The sequence below is a fragment of the Heliangelus exortis genome, chromosome 17 (assembly GCF_036169615.1).
Source record: "Heliangelus exortis chromosome 17, bHelExo1.hap1, whole genome shotgun sequence".
Classification (NCBI taxonomy): domain Eukaryota; kingdom Metazoa; phylum Chordata; class Aves; order Apodiformes; family Trochilidae; genus Heliangelus; species Heliangelus exortis.
In genome coordinates, this window is record NC_092438.1 from 10,218,667 (window position 1) to 10,230,695 (window position 12,029).

Below are 12,029 nucleotides of genomic sequence, written 5' to 3' on the forward strand. Positions count from 1 at the left end.
TCCCCTGATGTTACCTGCTGTAAGGAGAACAAAGGATTGATTTCATAATAATACCATTTATTTGTCATCAGATGTGCACTCAACAGGCAGGACATGAGGCAGTACACACAGAGAATGCTGGCAAGGGCATGGAGGTGGCAGCAGGGGTCTGGACCTCAGTTCCTACTGGTAGGCTTTATTTCAATTACAAGTTTAATTATTAATTATTACAGAATATTATTTCTGTCTTCACCGAAGTCTCTCTGTGCAGCCACTCCTGTTTCCTAGAGGTGCTGGTATCCCTCCCATGAGGAAAAGGAGTGAAGAACAGAATTTGTCACTCCCTCAGACTGTTAAATGGGCAGCAATCATCCCCCCCATTGGATGTAATCCTAATTAGCACCTTTAATTGCTTGAAAACAGATGAGAACTAAGGGTCTGTCTCCTGCAGTGTCCACCCTACCCAGGCAGATTCTCCTCAGATTCTCTGTGCTCCAGACCTCCAGGTGTTTCAGGTGTGCAGCTCTCAGCTGCACAGGATTTACAGGCAACACCTTGCTGTGCTCCTGTCTGTTCAGTGCTTCCCCTGCACTGCCCTGTGCCTGGGCTGTCAGGTAGTGCAGAGCTGGATGTCCCTGGGTGTGAGTAGGGCATGATTCAGAGAGGGAAAATAACTGCCAAATGAAATTTACATTTTACATCAGTTACTTCTTTAGAAATAGGATTCAGACAGGTAAAATAGTTGCCAAATGAAATTTACATCAGTTACTTCTTTAAAAGTGGCACTGGACTTGACTTTAGCTTATTCTATCAGATGGTTTGGCACAGTGAACAGAGGCTCTGTGAAGTTCACCACTTCAAGCTCAGATGGGGAGGAGTGGGAAGCAGCTGCTGATCACCAGAGCTTCCCAGCTGAGGACTGGATTTCACAGGGTGGGTGGGGAAAGCCAAGTGAAGGCAAACCAGGTGGGGTTTATTTGCAGCAGACCAGGAAAGCTGAGCATGCCTGGAGTGAGGGGAGGTCCTGTCTTCCCTGCTGCAAAGTGTTCCTTTGGGTTACCCTCCCCTGCAGCCTCAGCTCTCCCCCTTTGTCCAAACCTTCCTGTCACCCTTCTTCAGGTGAGGGTTAGGTGCTGTCTTCCAGCCTGTCCTGATGTGGGGGAAACTGCTTCCCACCCTCCATGCAAAGGTAAATTCCAGCATTTTGAGAAAAGTTTTTTCCTGCTGGGACACCTCCAGTGATGTCCCAGCCAAACTGCAGGGGCCCAGCCTCTCCCTACAGTCACTGCTGGGCTGAGCTGAGCTCTTAGGAGCCCTTTGCTTTTCTCTCCTTTTTTGCTCTGGCTGCCATTAGGGTGAAGAAGAGCCTGGGGCAGAGGTTCCTCAGGTAGACAGCCAGGCAGGGTGTAAGGCCAGCCACAAGAACTTCTTTCTTCTTCTGTCCCACTGCACTGAGGACCACCCGAGCCACCTCTGCAGCTGTCTGTCCTTCTGCAGTGTTCTTGTCCATAACTGCCAAAGGAGAGCCCAGTAAGCACCAACACCAGCAGGTAAGCCCCCATTTTAATACCTTTCTTAGCAATGCTCTGTTCTAACTGCACCTGGTTTGGGTTTTTACATCAGTTGGGTATAGGAGCACAGGGAGGTTTAATTAATGGTTGGGCTAGAAAACTTTTAATTGCCATTGAGGAAGGCAAAATTTGGGGAATTGCTGTCCCTCCCCTGCATCCAAAAGTCTTTTGACGCCTCAGGGCTCACCTGTGTTCCTACCAGAGGTCCCACCTTGCAAACACACTTTGGAGTTAAGGCAGGGAGGTGGAAATGCTTTTAATCTGGGGCCCAAAATCCAATCTGGGGCCCAAAATCCAATCTCACCTCCATAGCGAGATCCATCTGCTGTGACAGCATTGAGAGAGAGGTTTGTCTGAATGTACCCAGGGCTTATCACTGTCACATCAATGTCATACTGCTCTACCTCTGCTCGTAGACAGTCAAAGAAGGCCTGGGTAGCATGCTTGGAGGCAGCATCTGAAAAACAGGGAAAGGACAATGCACTAGGGCTGAAGGAAGCTTGACTCCCCTGTATGGATTTTTCACTTCAATGCAGCCACTTCTCAGCAAGAACCCCACAGCTGTTTCCCAGCTTCCAGGTTGGGGTTTGTTGTTGTTGTTGTTTTTTGGTGAATGGCAGCAACAGGCAGCAGGAGTGAGAGGCAATTTAGGAAGGCAGAATGTGAAGACTCCAGTTGGAAACTGGCTGGGATCCTGAGCTTGGTATCACAGCCCTGTCAGAGCACCAGGGAGTGAACCCAAGCTGCCTCCCACTCCCAGTAAAGGAGATGTGGAGCCTGGCAGGGGAAGCATTTGCTCAGCCAGGCTGGGGAATGTGATGCCAGTGCATGCCCAGCTCCCTGCTGAGCCCAGTGGACTTGCAGAGCAGGTTCTGAGCTGGTCTGCACACAAGTCAAAACCTGATCACAAAAGCAGACAGAAAATTTCCCCCTCATAAATGGCTGAATGATTCCTTGTGCTCGCTCCCTTTCCTTCATAATGCAATAAAATCATGGAATTAATCAGGAAGGGACTCTCAGGTGTTAAGGTAGGAATATCAAGCTGCTTTCCAGCCACTGAGAACACACTCTGCTTCCCCATTCCCACACAACTTGAGGGCAGGGCTGAGATTTTTGTATTTGAGAGTCCTTCAACAGCTGTGGGTGATTTGTGAGCACACTAAGAATGATGCCCAGCTCTGCCTGCTCTGCAGAGAGCTAAATGTGGAAGCAGTAGCCAAGTGTTCCTTCAGTCTGGTGCCCCAAATATGTCTCCCCCATCTCCTGTGGAGGTACTTACAGGCAGATCTGAAAGGAATGCTTATTTTGCCTTGAACGCTGCTGATGGCCACAATGTGGCCTTGTCTCCTCTTGATCATGGAGGGGAGAAGTGCTGGGAGGAGACAGGAAAAAAATAAACATTCAGAATAACAGTGCTGCTGTCAGAAACTGCTGCTTTCAGAACACTCAAGAGATGCCTCAGTGAAATGAGAAGATCTTTGTTTGTTCAGTGGGTAGGGATGGTGCTAAGGATGCCTCTGACTGAGGCTGCAAAGAGCACCTACCAGGATGCTCTTTGTGCCAGAGAGGTTGCACAAAGGCTGTGACAGTTGCAGTGATCTCCCACAGACATGGTCAGCAGGACATCTCTGCACTTCCTGCAGCTGACACCCTCCAGGATGAACTTTGTGTCTCACTAAGGGAGCTTCCTAGCAAAGCTAAAAGGGTTCTCAAGGGTTTTATCAGTGCAGACAGATCCTTCTAACCAGATTTTTCTTCCTCAGTTTCTGACAGACTGGAGTCAGGAGGTGTTTAAACTGGGTGGGATCACTGATCAGGTACTTCCCATGCACTCATCTCCAGGGCTTGCTTATAAAACAAAACTTTCCTCCCCTCTTACCCTGTACTACACCAAATACAGCTACAAGCACAAGGGAAGTGAAGCTGTGCTTCACTGCTGGCCTGCAGGAGATCTCAGCCCAAATCCCCTGCCCCCTTGTACCCTGGATGCCAGGTACCTTTGGTGAGGGCTACAGGACCAAAATAATTTGTTTCCATCACTTTCTTGTCCACATCCAGTCTTGTGTCCACAACTGTGCCTCGGAAGCTAATGCCTGCATTATTGATCAGGATGTCCACGTGTCCCAGGTACTTCAGGATCTCCTCAGCAGCATTCAGGACAGTTTTTGTGTCCGAGAGATCAAACACCACAGTGTGAGGTTTGTGTGCCTGTGAAGAAACAAAAAGTTGGCAAAAGAGCAGTTCAGGCTGTGCTGAATGTGCTGATTATGGGATTTCCCAGCTCTGGACCCAACCCTCCTGCAACTAAAGCCTGGCAGTTCCATGGGGTTGGGATATGTGATGGGAGCAGGTGGTGTTGTCTTTACTGTTCCTGTAGCCTGTTCCTTATTCCAGAGCCTGGGAAAGGGGATGGTGAAACCTTCCTCAAGTACTAAAGTTTGCTGTTGTCTTAGTAAGGAAAATGCATCTGAAATAGTAAAAAAATGTAACTTGTGTCTTCTTCAGAAGCCAGTGATAGGTTTCTTAGCCACTGCCAGCAGAACTAGACCTCAAAAAGAAAAGCCAAGAGAAGGGAAGTCACTTTTCCAGAGTCAGGATGTGACATCCAGAGGCAGGGGGTCTGGGCACTTCTTTCACTGCCATTACAAGGCAGACTCTTCCAGCAGCCTTATTTTTATAGGGTTCTTACAAGCCCTGACATGTCAGCTCAACATCCACCTCTAGCAGGATCTATCCCTATCCACAGAGTTGCATTTTTCCTATTGCTCAACAGAACCACCCGTGAGCAATTCTCTGACTTCTGTCCTAACATGAAGAGAAGTCCTGGCCCCACAAGGCAGGAGCCTCTCCCACACTTACGTTCTGGTGGTGATTGGTCATGGTTGAAAGCTCCTGCACCAGATCTTTGAGTTTCTCACTGTCTCTGCCACAGAGCACCAGCTTGGAGCCAGCTGCATGGAAGACTTTAGCACATTCTTTGGAGAGAGCAGGGAAGAGAGAAAAGGAGATGTTTGAATGCCAGAGAGCAGATCTGGATCATACCTGCTGACAGGCTGAAACGTCTTTGAGCTGCTGAGGGTCTAAGGTGGCTTTAGGACTCTGAGTGACAGAGGTGAGGCAGCTGCTGAGGGTCTAAGGTGGCTTTAGGACTCTGAGTGACAGAGGTGAGGCAGCTGGTGAGGGTCTAAGGTGGTTTTATGGTTCTGGAGAGATAGACAGAGGTGACAGTGGTGAGGCAGCTGGTGTGCTCAGTGAGGGTGTTGGTTATGCAGTTATTGTGCTGTTTATGCATCCTCCCCCATCAGCTGATCAAATTTCATAGAATTACAGAATGGTTTGGGTTGGAAGGGACCTTAAAGATCAAGATCCCAACCCCTCTGCATGGGCAGGGACCCCTCCCACTGACCAGGTGGCACAAGGCTTCATCCAACCTGTGTGTCTTTCTTAAGAGGGGCTATAGGTACCTGGGGCACCTATACCAGGTACCTATAGGTACCTGGTCTGCCCTGTTCTCTTGTTCTTAGGAGTTTCAGTTTTAGTGAACACCTCCTAAGGTTCTGGAAGCCTTGGAGCTGGTTGGCTTCTTCAGAGTGCTCCTCTTCCTCAGGAAAAGGCTGAGGAGGGGATGCCAGGCTCCTGTCCTCCTTCCTACCAGCTGTGGAGGCAATCGTGTTCTTCTATCCTACCCCTCTGGGATCAAGGGGACAAAATGCCTGATTATGGAAGAGATGACACAGGCTGGTAATGAAGGGTGCTTAAGAACACCATTAGAGGTGGTCTAGAATTAATAGTATTTATATTAATAATTGGCAGTGAGAGGAAAAAGATAAGAAATTGCCAATGAGTCAATAAGGGGGGGAAATTTCACTGTACAATGGTGGAAATGCAGCAGCACCCAGCACCTCATCTGCCCAGCCTGTCACAGCTGGAGGGTCTCTCCTGATGCTCCTTCTGTCTCTCCTTGATGTGAAATAAAAATTCTTGGACTGCTCCCAGCTCTTTGGCTGTGCCAGGCAGAGAGGACCAAGTCATCTCATTTGGCCTTTCAGTTCCCAAACCCCTCTGGGGATAAACTCACATGCAAAGACAGCACCAATTTGAGCTCTGTTTGTTTTATAAATGTACTCATCCTAATGAAAGGCCTTGCTAGCAGAGAGCACCTTCTCTTTTTTCTTCAAGAGGCTTTTAAAACAATTATAGAAAGTAGAATTAGAAAATACAGCCACTCGCATACAGAATAAATTTTACTTGGGAAAAAAAACACCTTTTTTTTTAATTACAGTAAAATACTCACTGGTGTTGATGTTACCAAGAGTTTGAGTTTAGAAGGGAGGAGATTTTATTGCAATAGAAAAGGTGCCTTAATTTGGGTGAGAGGGAGAAGAAGTACAAAGTAAAGCAGGGATTATCTGGGAATACAACGAGCCTGAGTCCAGAACACCAGCTCTGGGGAGTTTTGGAGAAACAATTTGACTTCCTGGCTTTTTCAGGATTTAGATAAAAGACCCCTGACAGCCCAAGAACAGCATCATTTCTTTGCTTGGTTGAGCTGCTGTTTATCCAGCATGATTCAAACTTTCCTCAGCAACTGTGGAGGTTTCCTTGAATCCAGGTTTGCCCCGGCTGTAGCTCTGACCCAGCTGCGCAATCCACAGCTCTCAAAATTTAGAGCAGTAGGAACTCCCTGCTCATCACTGCTTTATCCCAATAAGTGCCCCTTTTACAACCCTCTGCTTGTCCTGCTTTTGGTGCCCTTCTCTTGGAACCCACCTTTTCCCAGGCCAGAGGTGGCCCCTGTGATCACCACCACAGCTTTCTGGAGATGCGCTCGCATCCGCACCCACTGCAGCAGCCGGAAAACGGCGAAGATCCCCAGGCTGCCAAAAAGCAGGGGGATGATGACTGTGCTGGTGAGATCCATGAGTTTTCCTTTCTGAACGGTCTTCCTGGAGCCACAGGATGAAAGGAAACAGAGTGTTTTACCATCAAGAAAATCAGCAGAGGCTAGAAAACTAGGGAAGTGCTTTTTCTTAACCCTGCCTCAGGCCCCCAGCGACCCAGGTGGCGCACACGGGGATCTTCAACAGATTTCCTCATCCCTTCTTTTAGACTCCCAAAAGTTCACATCAGTACCCAACTTGAAGCACTTAACAGCTAATCTGAACATCCCAGCAGGACACTTGGTGTTGGATCTTGTCAGCTGTCCTGTAGCAAAGGTGGGGTCAGAGGTGCTGTTCCCACATTCTGCTCTGAATTCACTCGTGGGAGTTCCTCAGGGCTGGGAGAAGTCTCTGCAATTTTCTGATTGTAATAAAATCTCTTTGATTTCTCCACAAACTTCCCAGTATATAGTGAGGGGGGATGTTTCTGGTGTGGAATACTTGGGTCAGCTTCACCCCTCCCACCCCACTGCACCTGGGTGGTTCAGATCTCCCCTCCCTGCACAAACCCCACAGAGCAGAGCTGGGGATGAAGAAAACCAACCCATCTTCTCAGCTCTGCAGCCTCTCAAAACTCCAGTTTCTCTGAACAGAAAAATGATCTTGTAAATCTCTCCTAGCAAAATCAGGACACTCATGTGTGTACTTCACAGCCAGGCTCCCCTGGGCAGAGGGAATGCACCCAAAGTGGCAAACCAGAAACCCAAAAGGAGGGTTCAACTCATTCTGTCACAGAGCAGTGCAGGAGCAGAGCACTCAGCTGCTCAAACCAGCAGCTTATTCTTCCACCTTTTTGTGCTGAGCACACACAGAGCACGAGGTGATTTACTGCAGAGGTGATTTAACACAAGGGTGCACATCACCCCAAAAATAAATCCTGGGAAGGAGCTGTTCAGAGACAGCCACGGGGCCTCCTTTAGGCTGGGTAGGTGGGAGGTTCTTACTGGTTCATGTTCAGTCCTTTAAAGCAGCTGCTTCTCTTCATGTTGTCCCTTTTTTTTTTTTTTTTTTTTTGGCTCTCAAAGGTCTCTTGAGATACCCAAGAGAAGCTGTGGGCAGGGGCAGCAGGTGCCCCAGGGATTAAGGGATATTTTGGAATCAAAATTCTTCAGCTCCTGTTTAGGGCTTCTCATTATCCCCCGAGTGGGAGGTGACAGGTGGGGTGGCATTTCCCTCCTGTGCCCCTGGGGGGGCTGAGCTGCCTGAAAAGCCTGGCCCTGAGCACCCAGGGAATGCACAAGTCTCTGGGAAGAGGGAGACTTTTCTGTTACCTTTTCTAACTAAACCACACCAGAAGCTGGGAAGGAGTCCCATGTTTGATCACAGCATGGTTCTTTCACCTTTTTTGGCAAAAATAAATGTGAAGTTTGCAAGGACTGAATTCTCTGGCCCAGGGGAGGTGGAAAAGAACCCCCAAGCCCAACAACTCCAAGCTAACCAGGCTCTGGCCAGGGAGCATCCACTGCTCCTCAGTGGATTCCTGCTGGAATCATTCCTGAGTGGCATCAGTCCATCTCCTTTCTAAACAAAAATCTGCCTTTAGTTCTTTTAAATTAATTTAAATTTAAATTTAAAATTTAAATTAAATTTAAAATCATTCCTAGCCTTTTATTGGTTTTCTTTCTTTTCCCCCAATGATATAATACAGATAGATTCTCTCCCCCCTGTATAATAATACAGATATTATTTACTGATCTTATTTACTGATCTTATTTACTGATATACGGATATTATTTACTGATATTATTTACTGATATTATACCCAGATATATTCTATACCACATTTCCCCAGCTCTGCCCAAAGGCTGCAGCAGCAGCAGCCCCCCTGGAGTGCAAGTCAGGAGGAAATTCCTGATAAATGGGGTGGGGAAGAGGCTGACTGGATGGAGAGGAACAAGAGAGAGAAGGAATAAACTCATCAGAACCTTTTTTAATCAGGGCACACAGCTGCAGTAGTTTGTGCCAAGGAAGGAACTCCAAGGTCCCTCAAGAAGAGCCCCTGGCAAAGGAAATGTCAGCTCAGGCAGGCAGGAGGAAGAGGAAAATGTCTTCATGCAGCCAGGTGGCCTCCAGGGACCCCTCCCCACCTGAGAGGGGGGGTGAGCAAAGGAAAGGAGACCCCTGGGCTCAGAGGGAACCAGAATTCATCCAATAATCCACTAATATAAATAATACATCCAATAATACACCCCTCCCACTGATGGTAACATAAACCACACCAACTCTGCCTGGAGTACACTCAGGCCCTGGATGCCTCTGGGCAGCTGAATGCCAAGATGACCACAAAGAAACAAAATCTCTTATCAACTCTGTGCTCACCAAATTGGGTCCTGGAACCTTCTCAAAAATGCAGCTTTTCTGAAGAGAAAACTGATCCTGGGATTCTACCCCAGGAAAAGCAGGACAACAACCCAGATTCTTTTGGAAATAAGGCAGAATTCCTGCAGCACCTCAGGCCCACAGGAAGTTTTTCTTTGATTTCATAGAGTAACTTGTATCACAGCCCTCTGAGCCCTTCCTTTACCTTCTTACACTGGACAGGCTGAGCAGAAATGGATAAAAAAAAATCAGTGGAACAGGAGAGCATGGGAATCATCTGGAGCCCCAGAGCCACTGCTGCTGCAGGGACAGGGTGACAGTCACCTCCTGGGCAGTTTTCAGAGCTGTTTGGTGGAAAGACCAAAGGAAAAAAATTGCTGCAGCCTGAAAGACAAAATCTTTTCTCTTCAGTATGAGGGTTGCTTGCTGCAAAATGCAGAGGAAAAAAACTGCTGCCACTTGAAGATGAAATAGATCAGAAAAAATTCACAGTGACAGAAATGCTGAGTTGCAAGATAAAGGCTTGGAAAAGATAAAAAGCAACAAATCCAGCTCCAGGCAGGCAGCACTTTGAAGTAGCTAAAGACATCCCAGGGCTGGTAACTCCATGTCAGGGGAACACGTGGGTTCCCACCCCTAATTTGGGGTAAATCAGATATCCTCAGACCTCCTGCTCGGAGATTGGAGACCCCAGCATCACCTTAGCTGAAAAAATCTGGGAAGTCATGCTGAAAAAAAAACCCTGTTATTAAATCTTCACAGCTGTTTGTGAGTCCAGGAGAGGAGAGGAGGCACTGCTGGTAATGGGGTGAGAGGAAGCCCTGTAGTGCTCAGGTCTCCACCCCTAAAAAGCAGGATTGGAACATGCAGGTTATGAGAAAACAAAGCCTGGACGTTACCCCCTAAAAGCCAGGACATTGATTCTCAAAGGAACAAAGATCAAGAAGGTCAGGAGTGCACTAAAGGCAGCAAAGATGAGATCCAAGTCCTGGCAGAAAGCAGAACCAGAACCAATCCCCACACCACACCCATTCTGTGCAGCTCAGGCACCAGGGCTCAGCTTTTCCTTTGCATGACAAATGGCAGCAACTGGGAGGCTATTTTCAGATACCAAAAGGTGTCATTTCAAAGGCAGGGGGATAAAAGGAAGGGGAAAAAAAAGCCATTTTTGGCTAGAGAAGCCCCTGTCCAGAAGCACAAGAGCTCCAAGCTCCTTTAGCTCCTGACTTTTAGCCTGAAGAAAGCACAATATCCTACCTTGGGACAGGACTCCCTTGCCAGGGACTGAGCTGGTGGCTCCCTCTGCTCTTTTCACAGGGCAGCTCTGACTTAAATTTGGAACTGGCAGCAGCCCAAGCTCTGCCCAGGGCCAGCACAGCCAGGAGCTGCCTCTGCAAACAGCCCAGGATGGGACCTTCCACACAGGGGGTGGTGACAACCCCCAGCCCGACGAGGTGGAGCTGACCCCAACTTCTCCTGGGGAAGCTCCTCTTTATTTCTCTTATTAAGCAAATAATTCCCACTGTGGGATCCCAGAATGGTTTGGGTTGGGAGGTTAAAGATTAAAGCTCCAGTTCCAGCCCCCCTGCCATGGGCAGGGACACCTCCCACAGCCCAGGGTGCTCCAAGCCCCATCCCACCTGGGATTCAACATTTCCAGGGATGGGGCAGCCACAGCTTCTCTGGGAAACCTGGGCCAGGGGCTCAGCACCCTCAAATGAAAGAATTTCCTCCTCATGCCCAACCTAAATCAAAAAAAAGAGAGAGGGGACTCTTCCAGTTTTAAACCATTGCCCCTACACTGCACACCTGGATCCTGAGCATCCATAAAGCCCAATCCTGGCCTTACAACATTCCAGATGGGGAAAAAAGGAGCCTGGTGGATCAGCTGGAGTTCCCTGGGACTCTCCACGTGTTTTGGGGTCACAGGGCAGGATCTGCTGCAGGTATCACACTAAGGACAAGAAACCAGACTGGGAACTGCTTCCCTCGGGAGCTCTGAGCACAGCTGGGCAGCCAGAGGAGTTCCCTCCTGCTGGGAATGGCCACAGCTTCCAGAAAATCCCGGATAATTCCCTGAGGAGAGGCAGCAGACTGAGCACTGCCTGCAGGCTGGGTCAGCTACAGGAGGAACCGAACCAGAGAAGCCCCAGGGAGGCCAAACCCCCGCTGGGTGCCCAGGGACACCCCCCCTGCTCTTACACCATCGGTAAACAAAAACCTTTGTGCCCTGGGACAGGGAAGTAAAATAGAAATACAGGGACAGGGTGAAACACTTCTAGCAACCCCCTCCAAAAAAAAAAACCCCAAGCCCAGACCGGGCTGGATAAATCCCGTTGTTGTTTTCCTGACCCTTCCATTCACCGCCTTCATTTCCCGCCCTCTCCCTCCCAAATCTCCTCTTGCCTTTTGGGACACAAAGAACGGAACGGGAACAAACCGGAAACGAACTCCTGGGCCGTTCCGCACCCCTTTCCCGCATCCCGAGTCTCTGTCCCCGCAGTGTCACAACTCCAGGCGGCTCCGTGTCCCCCCGCCCTGCTCCCAGCGCCCGTTCCGTGTTCAACCGCTGCAGCCGCCATCACTTCCCCCCTTGGCAGCCCGGGGGCCGCTCACCCATCCCCCTCCTCCTGCTCCCGGCCCCCCCCCCGCTCCCCCGGCACCTCCCGGGATGGAGGGGTCAGGGCCGGGCCCGCGGGGCCTACCTGGCCGCGGCCGTCACCATGGCCACCGCCGGAAGTGCCGCCAGGGCGCCTGCGCCAGAGGCACCGCCCCCGGGGGGGCGGAGCTTCCGCCAGCGCGCCCAATCGGAGGCGGGGGTTCCTTCGCGTCAACCGGAAGCTGGTCCGTTTATAATTACCGTCCCTCCGGGAAGCCGTGCTCCCGGCTAGAGGTTCCGCCCTCCCGCCCCTCCGGGCCTTCCATCGCTCAGAGCCCTCCCCGGGGGCCTTGCCGCCTCCGGGCGGCTCCGGCAGGGGCGGAAAAAAGGCCAAAAAATGGGGAAAAAAGGGCAGGGGGTGCTGTTTGGGTTCCCCAAAGGCCTTGGGGCTGGGTTTGTCCCCGGGGCCGTTCCCCAGCAGGGAGAGCAGGGCCTGGGTCAGGGGTCTCTGTAGTCACCTCCTGACCTCCAGGGGGTCCCTGTGCTCTCTGGTTTATTGCCCATTGCTCAATCCCCTGAGCTCAATCCCCCCCTTTTTTTTTTCAGCGTCTCCACAAGGAA

At 50.0% G+C, this 12,029-nt stretch overlaps 1 protein-coding gene across 2 annotated transcripts; it reads right to left on the minus strand.

The window, feature by feature from the left end:
- Nucleotides 1-36: 36 nt before the first annotated feature.
- On the minus strand, nt 37-11,607 carry DHRS7B (dehydrogenase/reductase 7B). Of its 2 annotated transcripts, none has more exons than XM_071761513.1 (7): nt 11,515-11,607; nt 6,321-6,496; nt 4,410-4,525; nt 3,548-3,758; nt 2,830-2,922; nt 1,855-2,007; nt 37-1,491 (listed from the first exon to the last, which is right to left on the minus strand). In XM_071761513.1, exons 1-7 carry the CDS (start codon nt 11,532-11,534, stop codon nt 1,286-1,288), a joined length of 975 nt encoding a protein of 324 aa, XP_071617614.1. In that variant the 5' UTR covers nt 11,535-11,607; the 3' UTR covers nt 37-1,285. The 2 variants fall into 2 exon arrangements, with proteins under 2 accessions (XP_071617614.1, XP_071617615.1); XM_071761514.1 differs by lacking the exon at nt 11,515-11,607 and adding an exon at nt 10,067-10,209.
- Between the last annotated feature and the right edge of the window lie 422 nt (nt 11,608-12,029).

Coding starts and splice junctions, on each gene's coding strand:
- DHRS7B (XM_071761513.1), bottom strand. CDS start 11,534: ATGGTGACGGCCGCGGCCAG. Junction 4,526..6,320: donor CACCTCTGGCCTGGGAAAAG/GTGGGTTCCAAG, acceptor CTCTCTCCAAAG/AATGTGCTAAAGTCTTCCAT. Junction 1,492..1,854: donor AGATGGATCTCGCTATGGAG/GTGAGATTGGAT, acceptor CTCCTTTGGCAG/TTATGGACAAGAACACTGCA.